The sequence below is a fragment of the Suncus etruscus genome, chromosome 4 (genome assembly GCF_024139225.1).
Source record: "Suncus etruscus isolate mSunEtr1 chromosome 4, mSunEtr1.pri.cur, whole genome shotgun sequence".
NCBI lineage: Eukaryota > Metazoa > Chordata > Mammalia > Eulipotyphla > Soricidae > Suncus > Suncus etruscus.
In genome coordinates, this window is record NC_064851.1 from 75,879,422 (window position 1) to 75,900,602 (window position 21,181).

The 21,181-nt window shown below is 36.3% G+C and overlaps 1 protein-coding gene and 1 non-coding gene across 3 annotated transcripts in view; one reads left to right on the forward strand and one right to left on the reverse strand.

Moving 5' to 3' along the window:
* The window catches only part of ATG5 (autophagy related 5), a 125,465-nt gene that overhangs the window by 55,894 nt on the left and 48,390 nt on the right, over nucleotides 1-21,181 (reverse strand). For both annotated transcript variants that reach the window (XM_049771222.1, XM_049771221.1), the window contains exon 5: nucleotides 10,874-11,040. In XM_049771222.1, the coding sequence (XP_049627179.1) occupies nucleotides 10,874-11,040 (167 nt within the window). The remainder of the gene's footprint in view (nucleotides 1-10,873; nucleotides 11,041-21,181) is intronic.
* Nucleotides 17,819-17,925, forward strand: LOC126008506 (U6 spliceosomal RNA). Its single transcript, XR_007495833.1, has one exon. It is a non-coding gene; the product is annotated as a U6 spliceosomal RNA (small nuclear RNA).

Below are 21,181 nucleotides of genomic sequence, written 5' to 3' on the forward strand. Positions count from 1 at the left end.
TGCAAGGCAAACACTCTACCACTTGCGTCACCATTCTGGTCCTTTAAAGCACTTTTAATAATATGGTTTACTTTCTAATTAAGTACTAAATTCATTATTTGGGGATAAGCAATTGTAACCCCTTCTTCCCTGTGAGTAGAACATGTTCAACCTATACACACAAGCAACCATATATAAAAAAGTATCCCTCCTGTGAAATAGCTCCTTTCAGCTCCTGCAACCTCTTGGGATCCATTGATTCCTGTGTTCTTCTGGGATCTCACTGCCTACCATTGTACTTAATTAACTCCATATAATGGTATTTTTCTTGTCTGTCTTAGAAAACAGGTTGATTTCCACATCACAGTTTTAGTATCTTAGAATCTCTGTGTTTCTACTCTTCTCACTATAACCTGTCTCACACCATTCAAGCCTCAACAGAAGTATCACTTAGCTGCTCAGAGTTTGCTCGAAATTTCAGGTAAGCAATCATCGTATCCCCCACCTCCATTTGAAATTACAGCATATCTTTAAATGATACCATTTCAAGCAACGCTGTTTAAAATGCTGCTTGGCCAGTTTGGTGCTGTCTTTTAGTATGGGCTTCCTTCCTTCAGGTAGTCTAGTTTCCTCCCAAATCCATCTGATTGGCTTGTCAGAATTGTCCCTGTCTGAGTGAGGGTGAGTGTGAATTCACTCTGCAATTGAAAGACTGCCCATGATGGCCAGTTCTTGTTGTACTCTGAGTTACTGGGAGAGCTTCCTGTTACCTGTGACTCTAAATTGTGATAAACAAATTGAAAACTGGATGAATGAATACAAATCACTGTTTAACAGAAGTGCTGTGGATCACTGTTACAACTTGTTTTTCTGTGATCAGAAATATGCTATAGGAACTTAAATGCCTCCAGTCTATAGTATAACTGTTTTAGTCCACAGTTTCTCTTAAAGTGACTTCCAAAAACCTATCAACAATGTTAACTAAGAATTTACTATACTATACTTACCCTACATGCTTAATTACTTGTCTCTTTCCTAACTAAAATGTAAACTCTCTGAAGGCAAGGCCTTCATCTTCAGTCCTAGTACGGTCCCTAGTACAAAATACACGATTGTTTGGTAAAAGACTAAATAACTAAATAACTCATACAAGAAAAAGAAAAACAATCCTTGGGAAAAAATCCTAAATGTGGCACACAACATAGTGGGAAAAGCAAGGACACTCTAAAGTTTTACTTGCCGGGGTTTGCTTCCTAGATTTGCCAGTTAATGGCTGGGTGAGTTTCAGCAGGAAACTTTATGTTCTGATTTCTTCATCTGTGAAATGAAGTTATGACTATTATACATTCATAGTTGTGGAAAAGCTCGATAAACTAATAGCTACAAAATGTAACAGTGCCTTGCACAAACTCCAGCTCTATACACTTAATTCTCACTCAGGCTACTGCAGGTTCAGTGAGAGGACAGTAAACATCTGGCTTCAGCTACCTGTAAGTCAAGTGTCCAAACCAGTATGGGAACATAGTTCCGCCAAAACCCCAACATCAGGAGATGGCTGGAGCATTTGGTGTGGCTCAGAGCCAGAGTCTGAGTCACTCAGTCAAATCTAAGTGAATGCTGCCCCCTGGAGCTAGGCAATTGAGTGGCCTTTGATAGCCTTTGTGGGAAAATAGTAAGATATAAATACAATTCAGCTACACTTTGTAAAAACCATTTTTTCTTATGATCCCCCTTTCCTAGTACTTTCAACTACCATAAAAGGCCTTCTCATTTCACTTGGATGGAAACAATTTAGTTGCCCTTTAACTTCCAGCAATTTCAACAGTATTACTTTCCATTTCCTTATCTTGAAATGGTGGTAGAGTAGGAATAGTGGTCCAAGAACATAGGTCAATTTCTGAAAAGCCACCCAGTCTTGACAGACTAGTATGAGGTCTAATTCTATTATTTTTAAACTCTAATAATCATTTCTTCTTACCCATTCCCTTCCTTAACATATCTTAAAACATAAGGGAAAGGGGGCAAGCATGGTGAAAAAAAAAACCCATGGACAGAGCTAGTGATTTATGTTAAGTGAAAAATGATTATAGTTTATAAATGGTTAGAATATTGTTGAAAATTTAAAAACTATATTTTACTAAGATCCAAAGCAGCAGGCTACAAATTTCAATTTCAACATCACAGATCAATAAACCATAAATGCAAAGTTTTAACATCTTTAATGTATTCCAAGAGCCAATACCAGTAATTGGTTTTGTTTTAAAACAGAGAGAATTTAATTATTGTATTCCAAACAATTGAGAAAAATTTCTTTCATATTTTATTTTGAAACTGGCCCAGTAACAACTTAAAAGAAATTCAAAATTCATTTATTTCACAATGTAAAAAATCCAGTTTATTCTATATGCTCATGTTCAAGTAAGCTATAAAAAAAAGGAAAAATATTTCAATTACATACAAGTTTTTATTTAATCAAAGGCAATCTTTAAAGTGGCTTCTTTCCCAAAAAGAGATTTGTGAAGCTGTGGTACAAAGACTATGTATATGTCCCTCTAAAACACCAAGAGCCTTATAATCAATAATCAAATTCACTAACTTTCAAAACGACTGCTTATTGAAAAAACATTTTTTCTCAAACTAAGTTATACCTTATCACTTATCTAAATTCAGATGCTGATGCTTCTTATCCACTGTTAACACTTTAAGAAGATACTGCTCTTGGGGCCGGCGAGGTGGCGCTAGAGGTAAGGTGTCTGCCTTGCAAGCACTAGCCAAGGAAGGACCCCGGCGTCCCATATGGTCCCCCCAAGCCAGGGGCAATTTCTGAGCCCTTAGCCAGGAGTAACCCCTGAGCATCAAACGGGTGTGGCCCGAATAACCGGAAAAAAAAAAAAAAAAAGAAGAAGAAGATACTGCTTTAGAGAAAACAGATGATCTAGTGGACTAAATAAAAATATTAGGAAACTTAAGTACTTTTGAGAGTTTTCTAGTCTCCTAAAAAACATGAAATTCTTGTTTCAAAACAAGTTATATAAAAATTAATCTACATATGCATACAATGCCCATGTATAATATTTTTTAAAGAAGAATCATGATATAAACTTAAAAGTAATGATGTCATGTTTCATGAGTATCACTTATCAGAAATTGTGCATATACGGGGGCCAGAGAGATGGAAACAGCGGTAAGGCATCTGCCTTGCATGCAGCCGATCCAGGACAGACCGTAGTTTGAACATTGGCATTCCTTATGCTCCCCCGTGCCTGCCAGGAGCGATTTCTGAGCACAGAGCCAGGAGTGAGACCCTCTGTGTGTGTGATCCAAAAACCAAAAATAAAAAACAAAAAAAAGAAAGAAAGAAAAGAAAAGTGTTTATAAAGTGTCAGTATTCACAAGGGAAAAATTCTTGAATTTATAAAAACAATGACAAAATACTAGAAGGTATAATTTGGGGGTCAAAGAGAATGTATAATGTGGACTGGGTGTTTGCAATGCATGCAGCTGACCCAAATTTGATTCCCGGCACCTCATATGGCTACCAAGTCCCACAAGAAGTGACCTCTGAAGACAGTCAGGAGTGAGAACCGAGCACTGGAAAGTGTGCCCACTGGACAAAATAAAAGTTAAAAAGTCCTTAAAAAATATTACAAACACTTTATTTTATGGTGTGTGTGTGGGAAGGGGAGATGTGTGTGCACCCTTAGTGATGCTCAAGAGTTACTCTGGACTCTGCACTCAGAAAATACTCATAGCAGGGATCATATTTCCATATGTCAGGGACTGAATCTGGGTTGCCACCGTGCAAGGCAAAAGCTGTACCCGCTGTGCTATTGCTTTGGCCCCTACAAACACTTTTTATAAAACTTATACAATGGTTAAGGCATTTGACATGAATGTGGGTAGCTGACCTGGGTTCATACCCTGGCATCCCATTTAGTCCCCCACGCCAGCCAGGAGTCTAGCCAGGAATGAACCCTCAGTACTGCCAAGGATGACCCAAACTCCCTCCTCCTCAAAATTGCTATTGAACTCTGGGACATGTGACCATTCACCATTAATGAAAACTTTCAAAGAAACTTAGTAGAATAATTTGTAGTATGTTATGAAATAGCTGTCTAAATGGTTTTGTCAAGTTTTAATCATGCTGTTTGCAGCCAATCTACCCAAAGTACTGTAGAAAGTTGTAATCCAAATTACTACCAAATTACTTATTCATTTAAACCATATAATTTCAAAAGTACTTTACTACAGAAGTCTAGCAAAGTATCTACAAACTTATATTAAAAATCTATTACTCTTCTTAAATTTTCTAGCCTTATTTCTAACAATGTAAAGTAGAATATACCAAGTGGCTGACTTAAAACACGTACTTTAGTAAAATGACTGTTTGTTTCATAATACAATTAAATTGAATGCCTAAATAGGTTACATATTTTTGTATGCTTTGCTTTATGCCACCTTCTCACAAAGGTGTGGATTCCTGAAAGACACACATACAATTTCAAACTAAACTGTACTGCATGTAAAACAGTCATAGATTGATTCAGCTTTGTAAAGTAAACATGATAGCGAATAAAATGAATTAACAAACATCAAAATTACAAAGGATTGTTTCCTTAGTTCACTGCCATCACTGGGAACTTCAACATTTATTGAATGAGCATGAACTTAGAACCTGTATCATTCAATTCAAATCTCTTAAGTCTACACTGCCTTTTAATACATCTTCAAAATACTTAAATATCAAAAACGAATTCAATACACCTCCACATGGACTGCTTCAGATACAGTATCAAACTTTGGGCTTCAAAGCTCACCTCCTTAATTTGGCATAACTCTCTCGGGTTCTTACCTTTTTTATCTGATAGATCCTTCAATTCTACCTCTGAAATACACACCAAGTTAATTTTCCTCCATCTCTATCAACACTATAAAAGGCACCATCATCTTACGTCTAGATCTACCACAACAGCCTTCTCAATTCTTCTCCTGGCTCGTCTATTTCATTCCCCATTTAATGGCCAGAAAGTTTTTCATTTGCATTATGTAGCTGACTCCCCTGTTTAAAATCCCCCAACAGTTTCCTACTGAACTCAAACCTACATATTTTCCTTTGGCTATAAATGCCTACACACAGCATCTATTCTTCCCCATCTATCTAACATGTCATGTCAGGTCACCTCTGTTCCTTTACTACTTTACCCAGAAGATACTGGCTTTCTTTCAAATCTCCAATTTTTAATTTAATTTTGCCTCATCTCTTTAAAGCATTCACCTAGTGTAAGTAGTTCTCTCTTATGATTTTATGTTAAATATCATCTCCTTATAAAGAGGTCTTCTCTAACTATCTTTAGTCTTTATTCTAGACTATATTCTTGGTACTTTATTGCTTTCAGAAAGCTATAAAAGCAAAGCCAAAAGAACAGTTTGTGCTCCACAAGAATTGTGAGAAGAACTAGCTTTAGACAAGTGCCAATAACTGCTAAGACTATGGAAGTAGCAACTACGTTTTATCAAAGTAAAGGGGAAACACAAGTATACACTAAAGCAGCACTCCGCCCCCCCCCCCTCCTTTTTGGTTTTTGAGCCAAATCCAGCAATGCTCAGGGATCATTATTCTTGGCTCTAGTCTGGAATTACTCTTGGCAGTGCTTGGGGATCAAACCTGGGTTAGCCACAAGCAAAGCAAGTACTCATAGAGAAAAGTGATCTACCAAGGCCATATAACAACATATAACAAACATATAACAAACAAACAAACAAAAACAAAAAAAACCAAAAAACTTAGGGCTGGAGCAATAGCACAGTGGGTAGGGCGTTTGCCTTGATCCCTGGCATCCCATATGGTCCCCTGAGCCTGCCAACAGTAACTTCTGAGCGTAAAGATCAGTTTCATGATTCATCTAGAAAAATAAATTATCAATTCAATACTCATTCTACCATTCTACCAGACGTAACAGATAAGAAACCTATGCAATCAAAATGCAGCTATCTATATTGTACAAACTACCAAAGAGCTATATTGTGCTTATTTTTTATAATACCTACCAAAGGAATTTTTTTTGGGGGGGGTCATACCTGGCAGTGCTCAGGGGTTACTCCTGATTTTACGCTCAGAATCACTCCTAGCAGGCTCAGGGGACCATATGGGATGCCGATTCAAACCACCAACCTTCTACATGCAAGGCAAATGCCTTACCTCCAATCTATCTCTTAAAGGAATTTTTAAACATTATGATTTATAATAAAAATCCCCTATAGCTTATTATTTCTCTATATAAAGCAATTTTGAGTTAAAATAATACACAAACATAAAAATTTCTCTAAAGAAGTTTTAGTTCAGAAAGATTAGCCACAATTAGAAATAATATAAATTTTCAACTTATTTAACAGTCAACATTTACATTTTATTTATAGCTATATAGACTGATTTAATGTCATCCATTTTTAGTATACTCAGAACAGCAGGGCTAAAAACAGTCATAAATCGTGCTCAGAATATATTTAGAGATTCTCTCAAATCTCTAGCTTATAGGAAAAATAGCTTCACAGCAAGCATAAAATAATAATATTGGTGCTATTTTTAAAAACCATTGACATGTAATAGAAAACAGCTTGCATATACAGCAATAACCACCTCATAAATAATAAAAATGCTACTTTCTTTTCTTGTGGTCACTAATTTTTTCCACGGGAGGTTAAATGCTTTTGTACGGAAAATTAAAACCCATAAAACACATTGAAAGGCACAATATGCTTTAAATGAGTTTTCTTGGTTTCAGAAGTTTTTTATTTCTTTCATAGAGATCTGAAAAATTAAAATTAGCATTTAAGAGTATTCAGAAGTGTCTAAACTGTTATTAGTTGCTATGCTCGACAGGTGCAGCTCTGAATGAAAAGAATACCACCTGCTACATCTCAATTTTGACAAATTCAGGATTATGTTAGTCAAAGTTAAAGCATGTTTTCCACAAATACAGTCCAAAAAAAGTCTTTCTTCTACTTATAGTACTATTAAACTGCTTAGAATAGGCTGTTCACAATATTCCCTTATAGTTGTTTGTTGTTTTTTTTGGCCACACCCGGTGATGCTCAGGGGTTACTCCTGGCTGTCTGCTCAGAAATAGCTCCTGGCATTAAGGGGGGGGGGGGGGAACCATATGGGACACCGGGATTCGAACCAACCACCTTTGATCCTGGATCGGCTGCTTGCAAGGCAAGCGCCTCTGTGCTATCTCTCCGGGCCCATACAATATTCCCTTATAGTTGTAAAGAGAAAGAAAACTATTTCAGTAAGTATTCATTTTATCTCTTCTATCCCAAAATTATTCTTAGGAATACATAATATACTCTAGCCAGAAAAATTTTATATTCTAGCAGAACATAACCATTAATCATACCACAGTGACAAAATTAGATAAATATGTACAAAAAGCCATGAGGACATGAAAAAAATAGTGCTCTGCTTCAACTTGGCTATAAACCCCCTGCATATAGGGCCCATGTATGTTCTACTACTGCCAGATGAATACTAGTTCCTACTACAGTACTGCAGTACAAGCTGAGGATTCAAAAATTAATTTTTGGCTAAAAAATAAAAGGGGAAGGACATCACAAAATAAATTATAACTTTTTTTTTGCATTTGAATAAAAGATTTATTATTTCTTCTCAGGAAAAAACAGGAAGTTAGGGAAACACTACATTTTACAGCCCACATGAGTTTGTAGTTGGTCCTAACCCTTCCTGGCATAAGTGTCAACAACATTTAACCAGAACTACGATGTTCACGGGAAGGACGCACACGGACTCACAACACTGAAGGACTGCATGTTTTTCCCTGAGAGAAGCTTAAGACAGAAGTTGCCGAGGCATTTTTCCAGCAGCCCCTCCCTATCCATTTCCACTTGCCTGCACTATGCAGCTAGTCAGCACTGAACACTCTCTCCTCCTCTTCCTACAAACGAAGCCCCCCTCTTTCCCAAAGAACCTGAGCTCCCTCCCTCTCCCTAGCTAGGCCTGTGCCCTGGCACATTTTAGCCGAGACCCTCTCACCTACATTTCTGCAGTCACACCTGGTAAACTGGGAAGTAGAAACCCTCAAATTCCAATTCACACCTATGCACTTGTTTCTCCAAAAGGGTAGACAGGGCCCTTTAGTCAGCTGAACCAGATCTTAAGATTAAAAACTACATAAAGTAGTGTACATAAAGATATTTGGGTCATTAGTGATGGGAATGTTGCACTGGTGGTGGTGGAGGTGTCATCTGATATGACTGAAACCCAACCACAATTATGTCTGTAACCAAGGTGTTTAAATAAAAAATATTAAAAAAAATTATAACAGAAATGAGCATCAAAATATAAGTAAAGACAAAAAGACAGCTCAATAGCAAAAGTGTCTGCTTTGCAAGTGTAGGTCTTGAAGTGACGTTCTCCTCATGCAGAGTGCGACCCTGACAACTCTCCACAAGCAATTTTCCACAGATCTGCGCATTGGTATGTGTAAATACCATAAAAGTTGCATCCTTGAGCCATGGCAAGTTCTACAATTTAAAAAATGTATTGCACTGGGGAGATGACTCAAGGGGCTAGAGTTAATTACTATTTCATCATTAGAAAATAAACAAAAAATCAACAACAACAACAACAACAAAAAAAAAAACACCAAGAACTGGGCTCAATCCCTGGCAATGCATGATCCCTTAACATGACCATGGGAGAACCAAAACCCAAACTTAATAGAATGAGAATTAACCTAAAAAGTCATATGTCCAAGAAAGAAAATGAGCTAAGGCCAAAAAAGGAATTTTGTGGCAAAAATATCAATGGAACTAGTAACTGGACTAAGTCTGCTAAATTAAATTATACCAAGTTTTGGGGCTAGAGCGATAGCCTAATGGTAGGTTGTTTGCCTTACATGTGGCCAACCCAGGACTAACCCTGGTTCGATCCCTGGCATCCCATAGAGTCCCCTGAGCCTGCCAGGAACGATTTCTGAGTGCAGAGCCAGGAGTGCTGCCAAGTGTGGCCCAAAAAACAAACAAAAAAATTATACTAAGTTTTGAACATGTGCTGTTTGATTCATTCTATATATCTATGATAAATAGTAACTGTAGGTTTGGTTATTTTCTATGGGTTGACAAATGAGAGCAAACATTTCACTTTATGGGTTGATGGTTGCTGTCAGATATTTAACACAGTGTCAGTGTATGAAAGCAATCAGACAAGATAAAAATAACCATATATCAAATTTTAATAATTTTTAATGAAAAGCCATTTATTTTCCCCTTTCCTTCATTATAGTTGTTAAGATAATCAGGAGTCACAGTAACCTATATACCTGGTTATGAAGCTTTGTGCATTCAGATGTGGTGCTTGCTAGGAGTTGCATATGTTAGCAGTGGTGCTCAAGCACATTCTAGTAATAGAGCTTGCCAGTAGTTATACTTCTTGGCCATGGTGCTTATAAATGCTTTAGCAGTGACCACCCACAATGCACCCCTTCTGTGTGATGGTCACACAGCTGGTTCAGTGCAACCGAAAATTGCCTGCCACACAGAATCTTATAGTACGCTCATCATAAATGGTGCCACCAGGGACTAAACCTGTTGTCTTACGTTTATTTGCAAAGCAAACATTCACATGCAAAAGCTATCTATCTCTCTAGTCAATCATTATTTACAACAAGCCCATGATCAGCATGCCAACTCTTGTTCCAGAGTCCCAATAATTCACAATAATTCTTTTTATCAAGTCAGCTTTCCTCTCTTTTTTAATTTGGGGGCCACATCAGGTAATGCTCAGGGAATACTCCTGCAGGCTCAGGGAACTATATGTGGCAATGAGGATTGAATTTTGGTTGGCCACATAGGCAAACACCTCTACTTTTACTTGAATCACAGCTTTCCTTCTTTTTTTAAATTTTTTTTACAGCTTTCCTTCTTTTAAAATATTTTTTACATAAATTATACTACTGCTTTATTAAAGATGCTAATAACATTGTAATAGACCATTATGAGACATTCTCTAGTTTTAATGAATGAGAAACTGAAATTCAAATGTTTTGAGTAATTTGTCCTATAGAACTAAGTCAGTCCTTCACTTATTTCACAATTCTTGGCCATTATCTACTAGACACAATTTTCTAATACCCCAAGTGAAACATTTTAATCAGTTTTGGAATCATATGGAATCATCTGAATAACAGTTCAAGAATATTTCCTTAGACATGCATTTATTTATTTTTATTTTAAAGTTAAATTATTTTCAGATCCTTTCTCCCTTTAGAAAATTTCTGTCCTCGTCTTTAAAATTTAACTTTCTATAACTCTCTATACAGAAGTCTCTTACAGTATCACTACATTTTAATCACTTAACAAGAATTTGAATACTCAGCAATTTGAAGATCCAGGGTCCACCTTTCCAAAACTTAGAATCTAGCTCAGAAATACCAAGATGAAACTAATGAGCTTACTATAAAAATAATAAGCAAATTTATGACTTAGGTCCAACCCTAAAAAGAAATCAGAAAATCTTATATGAAGTACATGAAATATAACTACCTATTCATAAAATGTGTTTCTTGTGCTACTGAAACCAGTGTACTGAATTTGTATGAGAGCTTAATAAAAATTACAGACTATAAATCAACCTAAAATTTATTACTCAAAAAATGATAGTTCCTTCATACTTTGTATCAGTTTAGTTAGAAATTAAACACTGTTGGCTAGATAGTACTGGGGTCAAGTTGCTTATCTTGCAACCAGCTGACTCTGACTTAATGCCCAGCACCACAGGTTCCCCAAAGTATTGCCAAAAGCCACTTCTAAACAACATTGATGTGGTCTTACTCACTCTAGTCTCACAAAACAAAGAAATTAAACTCTGCTACACTTGCCATTTTGTAATCCCATCCAGAGTTGCTTGTGATCTTTTTTCTGCATTTCATTGATTACTTGACTTTTATGCTTTAGAGCGTCAGCTTCTTTCACACATGACATAAAATGAGCTTCAATTGCATCCTTTGATGGACAATGCAGAAGATCCTTTTCAGGGAAACTCTATCAAAGAAAAACACAAAAATATAAAACAGGTACAAATATTTTTTAAATTAGTTCTTACAGAACTGTACTGCTTCCAGTTTTTCAGTATTTGTTTTTACCAAACTATCTTTTACCATTTCAATAAGAGTTCAGTACAATCCTAAATATTAAAAATAAAGTTGTATATCTACAGACATCAGACATTTTTGTTTTTATAAGTAACTTATTCTGTACATGTTTTAATATAAGTTTTTACAAATAATTATTCACAAATAATCAGTTTATAACATGTCTATAAAAACATAAAAAGGTGTGAAAAGGCAGTGATTTAAAAATTAGCTCTGATTACTCACGTTGCTAGCAAGATTATAAAACAGAACTCTCATATTATTGGTGGGAATGTAAGACACACAGTTATGGAAAGTTTGGTAGTTTCTTTGAAAAATAATAATATACCTACCACCTGATACAGTCATTCTACAACTAGATATTTAGCTAAGAGACGAAATAAAAGGATAAGTCTGATACAAAAACTCTTAACATATATGATTATAGCAGCTTTATGGATCTTCCTCTACTTACAATGGAGTTACATTCTGAGAAACCCATGAAAGTTAAAAACATTCTAAGTAAAAAAATACTTGAAGTCTGCCTAACCTACCAAACATCTTACGCTGGCCTAGCCTCCCTGTAACAGCTTAGAAGCTGCCTAACACAAACCAAGTTTTAATAAAGTACTGATTATCTCATATAATTTATTAAAGAGTGTATTGAAAGTAAAAGTCTACTGAACAGGTTTCCAGGCTTATTAAGCCTACTACCCCCTTTCAGACAAAAATAATCATTCAGCACCCCTCTGTAAAATATACCTTTAAGTGAACAAACAGGAACAATTACATGCACATCCACGTGGCAGTATTGCCCACTTTAGGAAGCATTGCTGGGCAGTGGTCCTCAAACTATGGCCATGGGCCACATACTATATTTTTTCCCATTTTGTTTCTTCACTTCAAAATAAGATATATGCAGCAGGCATAGGAATTTGTTCATAATTTTTGTTTTTACTATAGTCTGGCCCTCCAACTGTCTGAGGGACAGTGAACTGGCCCGCTGTTTAGAAAGTTTGAGACTTCTGCATGTAGAGTTTCAGAATGTGATCCAGTGATTGTGCTGCTGGTGGGGCAGGGGAGCTCACTACCGCTGCCCGGCATCAAAAGAATAGCACAGTGCATACAGCTGGCTGACTTGAAAAAAGATTAACTTCAAATATGATTCCCTAGTGAATGTATAGCAGATGCCACAGCACAAACTGAATGATTGCATTTGTATGTGGTAAGTAAAAATGGCATGGTTACTGGATACCCTAAAACATACAACCATCTACACTACACCAATGCTACCTCAATTAATAAGTTAGTCAAAAGAAAAAGCTTGGGGCCTGAGAGATAGGGCATTTGCCTCACAAGCAGCCGACCCAGGACCATTGATGGCCCATATTCCGGCATCCCATATGGTCTCCTGTGCCTGCCAGGAGCAATTTCTGAACAGACCCAGGAGTAAACCCTGAGCACCTCCAGGTGTGACCCAAAAAAACAAAAAACAACAACAACAACAAAAAAAAAAAGAAAAAGAAAAAGAAAAAGCTTAAAAAGTAAAATGTAGCAACTAAATAAAATTTAAAACGTTTATTGGTAACAAACAAAACACCAGGAAACTGTCAAATAAAAGGTCAATAAGTAAATAAACATTCATGACCAACCACTATTTTGGGGTGACAAAACTGAGAATCGAACCTAAAACTTCACATATACAGAGCGAGTAATCAACAGTTAAGTAGTGGGTGGATTCTTCTATTCTCCAGCTAAATATGAATTCTTCCCAGCAGAATACATAAAATGTATGATAAACTTAACATTAGAAGTTTTAATATGGTTTAATATAGTTTGTTGTAAATCAGTCAGACCTTAAAGATGCCACCCCAAAAATGTAGGCTTTTTTTTTTTTTTTTGCTTAAACAACCATAAATAATACAACTTAACTAGCTTTTTGAAATTTGAAGCTATCTATGGTCATTGAATATAATACAAATGAGATGACTTTTCACTGAAAAACCAAATAGCTAAAACTAATTATATACTTAGTATATGACATTGTGTTCTTTATCCTTTATACAAGTGATATAGGTTAAAATTTTTAAAGCTTGATGAGTGAACAGAGTCCAGAGATTCATAAAGCTCCCAAGTGCTGGAGCAAGAGCACCTGAAATGATGCTTTATCACTCTGCAAGAGCCCGTCTTCCACAGGATCTAACATGGGACATAATCATTCGATTCAGACACAATTTTAACCCAAAAATGACCAAGTTCTTCGGTGAAAAAAATAATTAGTCAAGCAGCAATGCTAGACAATAGCATTTGTTATATACTACTTAGGTTACCATGTTAATAGACAATATGGTAACTTAAGTAGTATATTTACTTAGACAAGTAATAGAAAGCTCCTGATGACTAAGAAAATTATAACAGATGCCCTCCTACGAAAAAAGAAAGGAATAAAAAAGAAAAAAGAAAACTTAAATTATGTATTTCCTAAAGTACTTTTTAAAAAATTTTTTTGTTGTGAACAGTAAATTACAATTCTTTCTTTCACAGTAATATTTAAGGTACATAGTGACAATGAATCAGGGGCATTCCCACCACCAGTGTTGTCCTCCCTCCACCCCTGTTCCCAGCATGCATCCTATATCTCCTTCCTAAAATACATTTTAAGAGTATAGTCAGACCTTTGTCAAGTCATTAGAAGAATGATTCTAATGGCGTCCAAATTGTTTCTATTGATTAAAGAGTTAGTCACTAATCACTACCTACCTACCCGCTGGTCACAATTGCCTAGAGCACAAGGAACTATTCAAATAATCAGTTCCTGTCGAGCTGCTTAGTAACAGTGAAGGGGTAACTCACTGGAGTTTTTCTTTCCAATTCCTTGATGAGTAATTATGCTGAGTGTCTTTTCATGTGTTTAGTGCCTATTTATTTAATTAGAATAGCTACTTAAACCCTCTCCCCACTTACTTTTTATATGATTAACTCCAGCAATGCTCAGCAGCCCAATGATGCAGGCTGGAAAGTTTGGTGCTGGGCCAGGTGTCACGGCAATGGAAGGAGGGCATGTGGTGTGAGAAAGCAAATTTGGCTCTTCCACTTAAGCTATCTATCACCTTAACCTCTTGTTCATTTTTACTTGGGTTGTCTTTTTATTACAGAATTTAGGTACCATAATTAGGTACCATTTAAGAATTTAGGTAGCATACTCAGGGTCTACATAGGAACCATACTGTGCCTGGAATCACACCCAGGACTCTGGTTTGCAGAGCATGAGCAAAGGCCATTTGGACTTTCTCTGACCACATTAAGTTCTTCTACCTGAATCTCTTGATCCAGTCCTACTTTGTACCTTGTACCACTCAAGGACTGCACCAGAGTTCCATCCCTGAGGATGGAGCCCAGGGTCTTAAACATGCAAGACATGTGCTCTACTACTGAGTTATATCCTGGCAACCTACCTATTTTTTTTTATAGGATTCAATTAGATTCTTTTGCATGTGAATATCTAGTTGTCCCTGAACATCTGTTGAAAAACGATTCTGTCTCACCAAATTATTTTGGCATTCACAAAGAAAATTAACTGATCATAAATGTCTGTGTTTGTATCTGCCCTCTCATTTTCAATCCATTGTTTTATATATTGGTCCTTATCCTTATGCTGGTAAACAGTCTGGATTACTCTAACTTTGAAAATAAAAAAATAAAAAATAAAATTGTAGGGAGGTGGGGGAAGAACTAACCCTAGAAGTGAGAAAGAAAAGGGAGAGAGAGAAAGAGAGAGGGGGAGGGAAGGATGAAGGATTGAACCTAGAACCTCACACATGAAAAGCAAAAGACCTATCAGTTATATCCCTGGTGCCTAAGTATCACTTTTCTTTTGGGACACTGGGGAGGCCCAAGTAGGGGCTGAGGAGACCCAAAGAGCTTCCTAATGAATTTAAGTCAAGTGGGCAGCAGTTCAAAGTGAGGGCCTGAATAGCCAGTGTTGTCTGGGCATTGGGGTGCCAGGTAATAACTAGGTGAACTGGGCAGAACCATCTGGGGGCAGGGAACAAACCACTGTGGGTACGATGAAGGAATGAATGCTTCTTACCACTTTTACCATTCTTTCTCCTTTTCTTCAGGGATTCCAATTACATGTGCTGAGATTCCACTATTATCCTAGATATCATAGGACTGTACTATCCTCCAATTTCTTTTTCACTATCACATTGAAAAATTCAATTAGTATGTCTTCAAAATCTCACTACAGTTTAAGTCTTTGCATTAAAATTTATCTTTTTTTTCCTTTGGAAGGAAGGGTGGAAAGAGTCACACAAGGCTGTGCTCAGGACTTAATCCTGGTTCCACACTCAGGGATCACTCCTGGTGGGGCTCAGGATCATGTGTGGTACAGATGATGTAACATGAGTCAGCCTTGTGCAAGGCAAGGTCCTTACCTGCTATATGATCACTCTGCCCCCATCTAGTAAAAAAAAAAAAAATCACTTTACATATTGCTCTTTCTGGTTCTATAGTATCTGTTAATGGTGGGTTTTTTTTTTAATTAATTTTTTTAATCTGTTTTAACTGTTGCCCTTATTTTTCTTAATGTGAAATTTGGGTTATCTCAGCACCAATTTATACTGAATGCATTTTTCCCTCCAAATGTGGTTAAACTTTTCCTACTCTCCATGTTTCTAGTAACAATTGATTGTGATGTTTGTGACTGTGATTTTGGTGCAGTGCTCTATAACAGTGTTTCCCACTGTGGACAATACTATGCCTAGTTGGTGTTAGAATTATGGGGGGTGGACAGGGCATGGGGGAGATGTTGACTCTGGAGTAAGAAGGAGGGGAATATCTTCTGTTTTCCTGCTTAAAGAAGGTAATTTCCAGAGGAGTACTGAGTAATTATTTTTGTTGTTGTTCTTTCTGAAAAGAAAATAGGCCAAACAAGTAGATTACATTATTTTTTGAGCTTTGTTCTGCCTGCTGGCCATCCTAAATTCTAAATGGCTTAACTGCTAGTTTCATTTGGGCAGCTGAGAGCAATCCTTACTCTGTAATAGGAATTGGCACTTTTTCCATAAGGGCTAGATCATAACTGTGTTAGCTTTTTGGATCAAGGGAGCAATTCTGATGTTTTAGCCCAAAAGATATCATGCAAATGAATCAATATGGATGACTACATTTCCAATACATTTTATTTTTATGGTCAGAAGAATTTAAATTTTACATAAACTCATGCCTCATAAAATGTTAAAAAAAAAAATTAAAAAAAGGTTAACAACTAGAAAAAGCAAATGCACCATACAAAAATAAGCCAGTGGACCAGATTTGACACACAGTTTATAATTTGCCTACCCCTTTCTCTGAGCTATGATTCTTATTTCATGGCCTTTTTGTTTGTTTGTTTTTGTTTTGGGGGCCACATGCATTTGACGATAAGGGGTTACTCCTCGCTATGTGCTCAGAAATCACTCCTGGCTTGGGAGGAACTACCGTATTTGCCAGTGTATAAGACGACCCTTCAACCCATGAAAAACTTCCTAAAAGTCGGGAGTCATATTATATGCTGGTACACAGCATGCTGAAACTTGTTCCAGCTTCAGGGAGGAGTGATCCGCACCCCTCTTACTTTTAAGAAGTAACTTACTTTTAAAACTTTTAGGAAGTTTTTCATGGGTTGAAGGATCGTCTTATACGCCGGCAAATACAGTATATGGAATGCCAGGGAATTGAAACTCGGTCCGTCCTAGGCTAGCGCTTGCAAGGCAGATGCCTTACCTCTAGCGCCACCTCTCCGGCCCCACTTTCTTAAATTGCAGATAAACATTTAGTATATGAACTGAGTATATGCACTCTGGATAAGCTAAAATACGACATAATTTAGGCACCATGGGATCTCTAACATGCTACCATAGGCACTTTCCTTAACCCTTGAAACATATCACTATGCATGAACAGCTCATCCTTTCTCCATGTGCTCTGGGGACTCAATCTTTAAATCTCTGTTCCCTAATACCCTGGCCTTTCAAGTTTGAGATGGTGCAGTAGCTTAAAATGTCAAACCTTACACCCTCAGCAAAATTTCTTTGCTTTGCTTGAATTCTGCTCCCAATATTCTAGGCAGAAAATCACCCTGAAATATACAAAGATAACCTAAATGTGGGGCTTACCTTGTATGCTCTCTTTCTCTCTAATAGCCAGTACCAGAAAATATATTTTGTTCAAATTTAGAACTGTTTATAGCTAGAGGAAAAATCCAATGTAGTTACTGTGGCATAGCCTAAATAAAACATGTTAACTTTAATGTATTTTTGATGAATAAGTGACTAAACAAACCTTATTTCAAAATTTTAGGTATATGTGACATTCCATTATGTGTACCTCCTGAAGTTCATATTCATACCTTTCTGTAATCACTTCCCATAAAATGTGGATAATAATGACTGAATTTAATCAAAAGAATATGGCAATGGTAATGGAATATTCCTGGTGTAATCCAGGAATGCTATATAAAACACTTCTCTTGTTAAAACACTAGCACTAGAGGTTTCTTATTGACTCAATGAATAGTGCTGAATTGTTGGGGAAGACAGAGTGACAAGACAATTCAAGGAGCCATTAGGTGCTGTGTGTGAGTTCTAGATGAGAGCCTATAAGAAGACAAGGTCTGCAGTGTTAAAACTACAAAAACAATGACTCAGGTGTTCGCTTCGGCAGCACATATTCTAAAATTGAAACAATACAGAGAAGATTAGCATGGACCTTGTGCAAGGATGACACGCAAATTCGTGAAGTGTTCCATATTTAAAACAAACAAACAAAAAACAATGACTTAGTTAACAACCTGAATTCTCAGTAAATAACCTGATTAAAGCTTTTTGTGAGACTTTAAGCAGAGGATCCAGGGAGGCATAAGCCCCAGAAATTGTAAGATCAAATGTCAATACTTAAAGGCACTATATATATTACTGATATTATAAAACATTCACCAATATTTATAGTTCAGGCAAGAACAGTTTAAAAAAAAAAAGACTGTAAGACTGATCAACTAAAAAGTTTAGAGGAGAGCTCACTTAGACCTGTGTTATCAAACACAGAAGACATAGTGATATGGTCAATAACCTCACAGATTGTCAAAAATCTTATCCAACAGGAAAAGGGCCTCACTGGCCCTTATACCTAACCAAGACTAGTGGCAGTGCCTTTTCAATCATCTGGAAAACAGAAGATCTTGATCCAAAAACATAATCTTGTGTAACTATAATTCATTCAGCATTGCTTGCACAGATTCATTAAAACCTTCATGCTGACTCTATTTTACTTAGCTAATGCATACTAAAATTCAAATTTCTTCTCTTATCAAAATATACCAAACTAGTACCAAGTTATTAGGAGAAAAAAATTCAAATTATTATTAGCAGTATTTATTATACTTCATTTAGAGCATGCAATAGAACTGAATACTTTAAAGCATTCACTGTCTTCCCCTCAAGCTACTGAATACTGAATACTGAATACTGAATTTTTGAATCACATTATTAACTTCCTTTATAAAATAATACAACTATTGTACGTAACATTTTGATTAAATGCACTTTCCTAGCAGCATGTCTACAGAATTTTTTTTAACCAAAGGGAAGAGGCTAGGGAAATAGCTCCAAGGACAAGAGCAGGTGCTCTCTACATGTGGGAAGCCCAGGTGCAATTGCTAGGATATGCTGCTAAGCTTAGAGCAAGATTTAGTTCCTGTGTACCTTTGGGTTGGCCTAAAACAAAACAAAACAAATATCAAAGGAAAAAAAAACAGGCAGAGTAGAGCAAAGGCAGTGAAACATTAGATGTCAAATCTAGGTAAAAATGTGTGCACTCACTAGACAACTCTCAACAATTCTGAGTTTAAATTTTTCAAAATATAAAATTGTGGATAAGCTGATTTTTACTAGGCTAATCAAATTTAGGAAAAACTAAAGTCCTTAAAGTCCTTAGGAAGACAAGATTAAAGAAGGTAACATTTTCACATTTATTTTGATAGAGAAAAAAAGGCAAGGGAAATATTCAGATGTACAAGTTTAAAGCAGTTATGTCACATACACATGTAATTATATGTGCTATATAATTATACAATATTCTTTTATCAAACTTAAAAAAGAACCTTTATAAAAGGGAGTTAGGGATAGTATAGCAGGAAGGGCACTTGCCTTTATGCAGTTAAACAGGGTTTGATCACCAGCATTCCACATGGCCCTAAGCCTGTCAGGAATGATTCCTGAGCATAGAGTCAGGAGTTACACTTGTGTATAGCCACCAAAAAAAATCCTATAACAGCATTACTTTTATAAATTACCCTTATGGTCATTTGTTTTTATACCCAATATAAACCTTTAAACCATCATTGTTTTCTAAAAGCAATATACACTGTATTTATCTGTATTAAACCTCTGACCTCAACTCAAACCTCGAGAACCAAAATAAAAAGCTGTATTTTAATAAGAAAAATTCGTATGTCCATTACAGTTTGAGAAACTCTAAACATTAAAATTAATTTATTGCATACATTTATTATAGATACATTTATTGCATACATTAGAATTTAAATAAGTGTTAAAATTTATAATAATTCAAATAAGTCTGTCTCTATGAACTTTTTTTTTGTTTTTGTTTTTGGGCCACACCCATTTGATGCTCAGGGGTTAGTCCTGGCGAAGCACTCAGAAATTGCCCCTGGCTTGGGGGGACCATATGGGATGCCGGGGGATCGAACCACAGATTGAACAGGTTTCCCCACACACAGGAATTCAATTTGAACTACAAAATGAAGCAAGTATGGTGGTGAGTCATGGGAGAGTAATGAAGGCAGAGAATCAGCATAGCACAGAATCTAATCAAGACTAGTAACCTTTTTGTTTTGGTTTTTGGGCCACACACACCCGGCAATGCTCAGGGGTTACTCCTGGCTATACGCTCAGAAATCACTCCTGGCTTGCGGAACACGTGGGACGCTGGGGAATCGAACCACAGTTTGTCCTAGGTTAGCATATAGCAAGGCAAACGCCCTACTGCTTGTGCCATCACTCCGGCCCCAAGATCAGTATCTTTGAAAACTATAAAAGAAATTAACTTAGAAGTCTGGACAAAGCTCAGATATTGTCTGGCATACTCAATACACCATCAAAAAAGAGAAAGATGGACACATTGATATTTGATTATATGATAACATAAACCTTAATTCCTCTTCCTAAAAGAACATTGATTTTCCTGTAGATTTACTGCTGTTTCACTACAATCAATCAAAAGCAGTAAGGCAGTAGAATAGATAGGCTTATATCAAGCAATATAAACTAATAAGTATGTGGGAATAATCTTTGAGAAAAGCTTTATTTTGATTTAAATGTAAATAAATGCAGCTTAATATATCAAAGAAATCTGGACAATAGTTTCCGCTAACAAGGCCAGATAATAGTAGCTATAAAGACATATTGGTAACTTGAGCAAATGTGAAATGTCTCTGTAATTTCTTTATTAATATTAAGTTTCTGGGGCCAGAGCGATAGCACAGCGGTGGGGCGTTTGCATGCAGCTAACCTGGGACAGATCTGGGTTCAATTCCTGGTATCCCATATGATCCCCACAGCCTGCCAGAAGTGATTTCTGAGAGCCACCGGGCGTCGCTCCACCCAAAACCACCCAAAAACCAAATTAAACATACAAAAAAAAAGGGGAAAAAAAGAAAAATTAAGATTCTATCTTGATTAATTATTCATTTAATTTCTAACAAACTTTGTTGTAAAGAAAATGTTTGACTGCCTATGGATCTCAAAGAACAATTAATTTAAACTATCAAGAATAAATCCATTAGTTATTAAAATATTTTTACTCTCATAAAAAATGTTCCAGAATAACAAAACTTTAGAGATGTAAGCATTATTTTATAACTCTTAAGTTTCTTTTTATGATTAGTTTAATAGAAAATAAATTACCTTGTTTATTTTAAGACTTTGTATCTTATAATTTATTTTAAAGTACAAAATACCTAAGATAATTAAAATATGGTTATATGTTGGTGG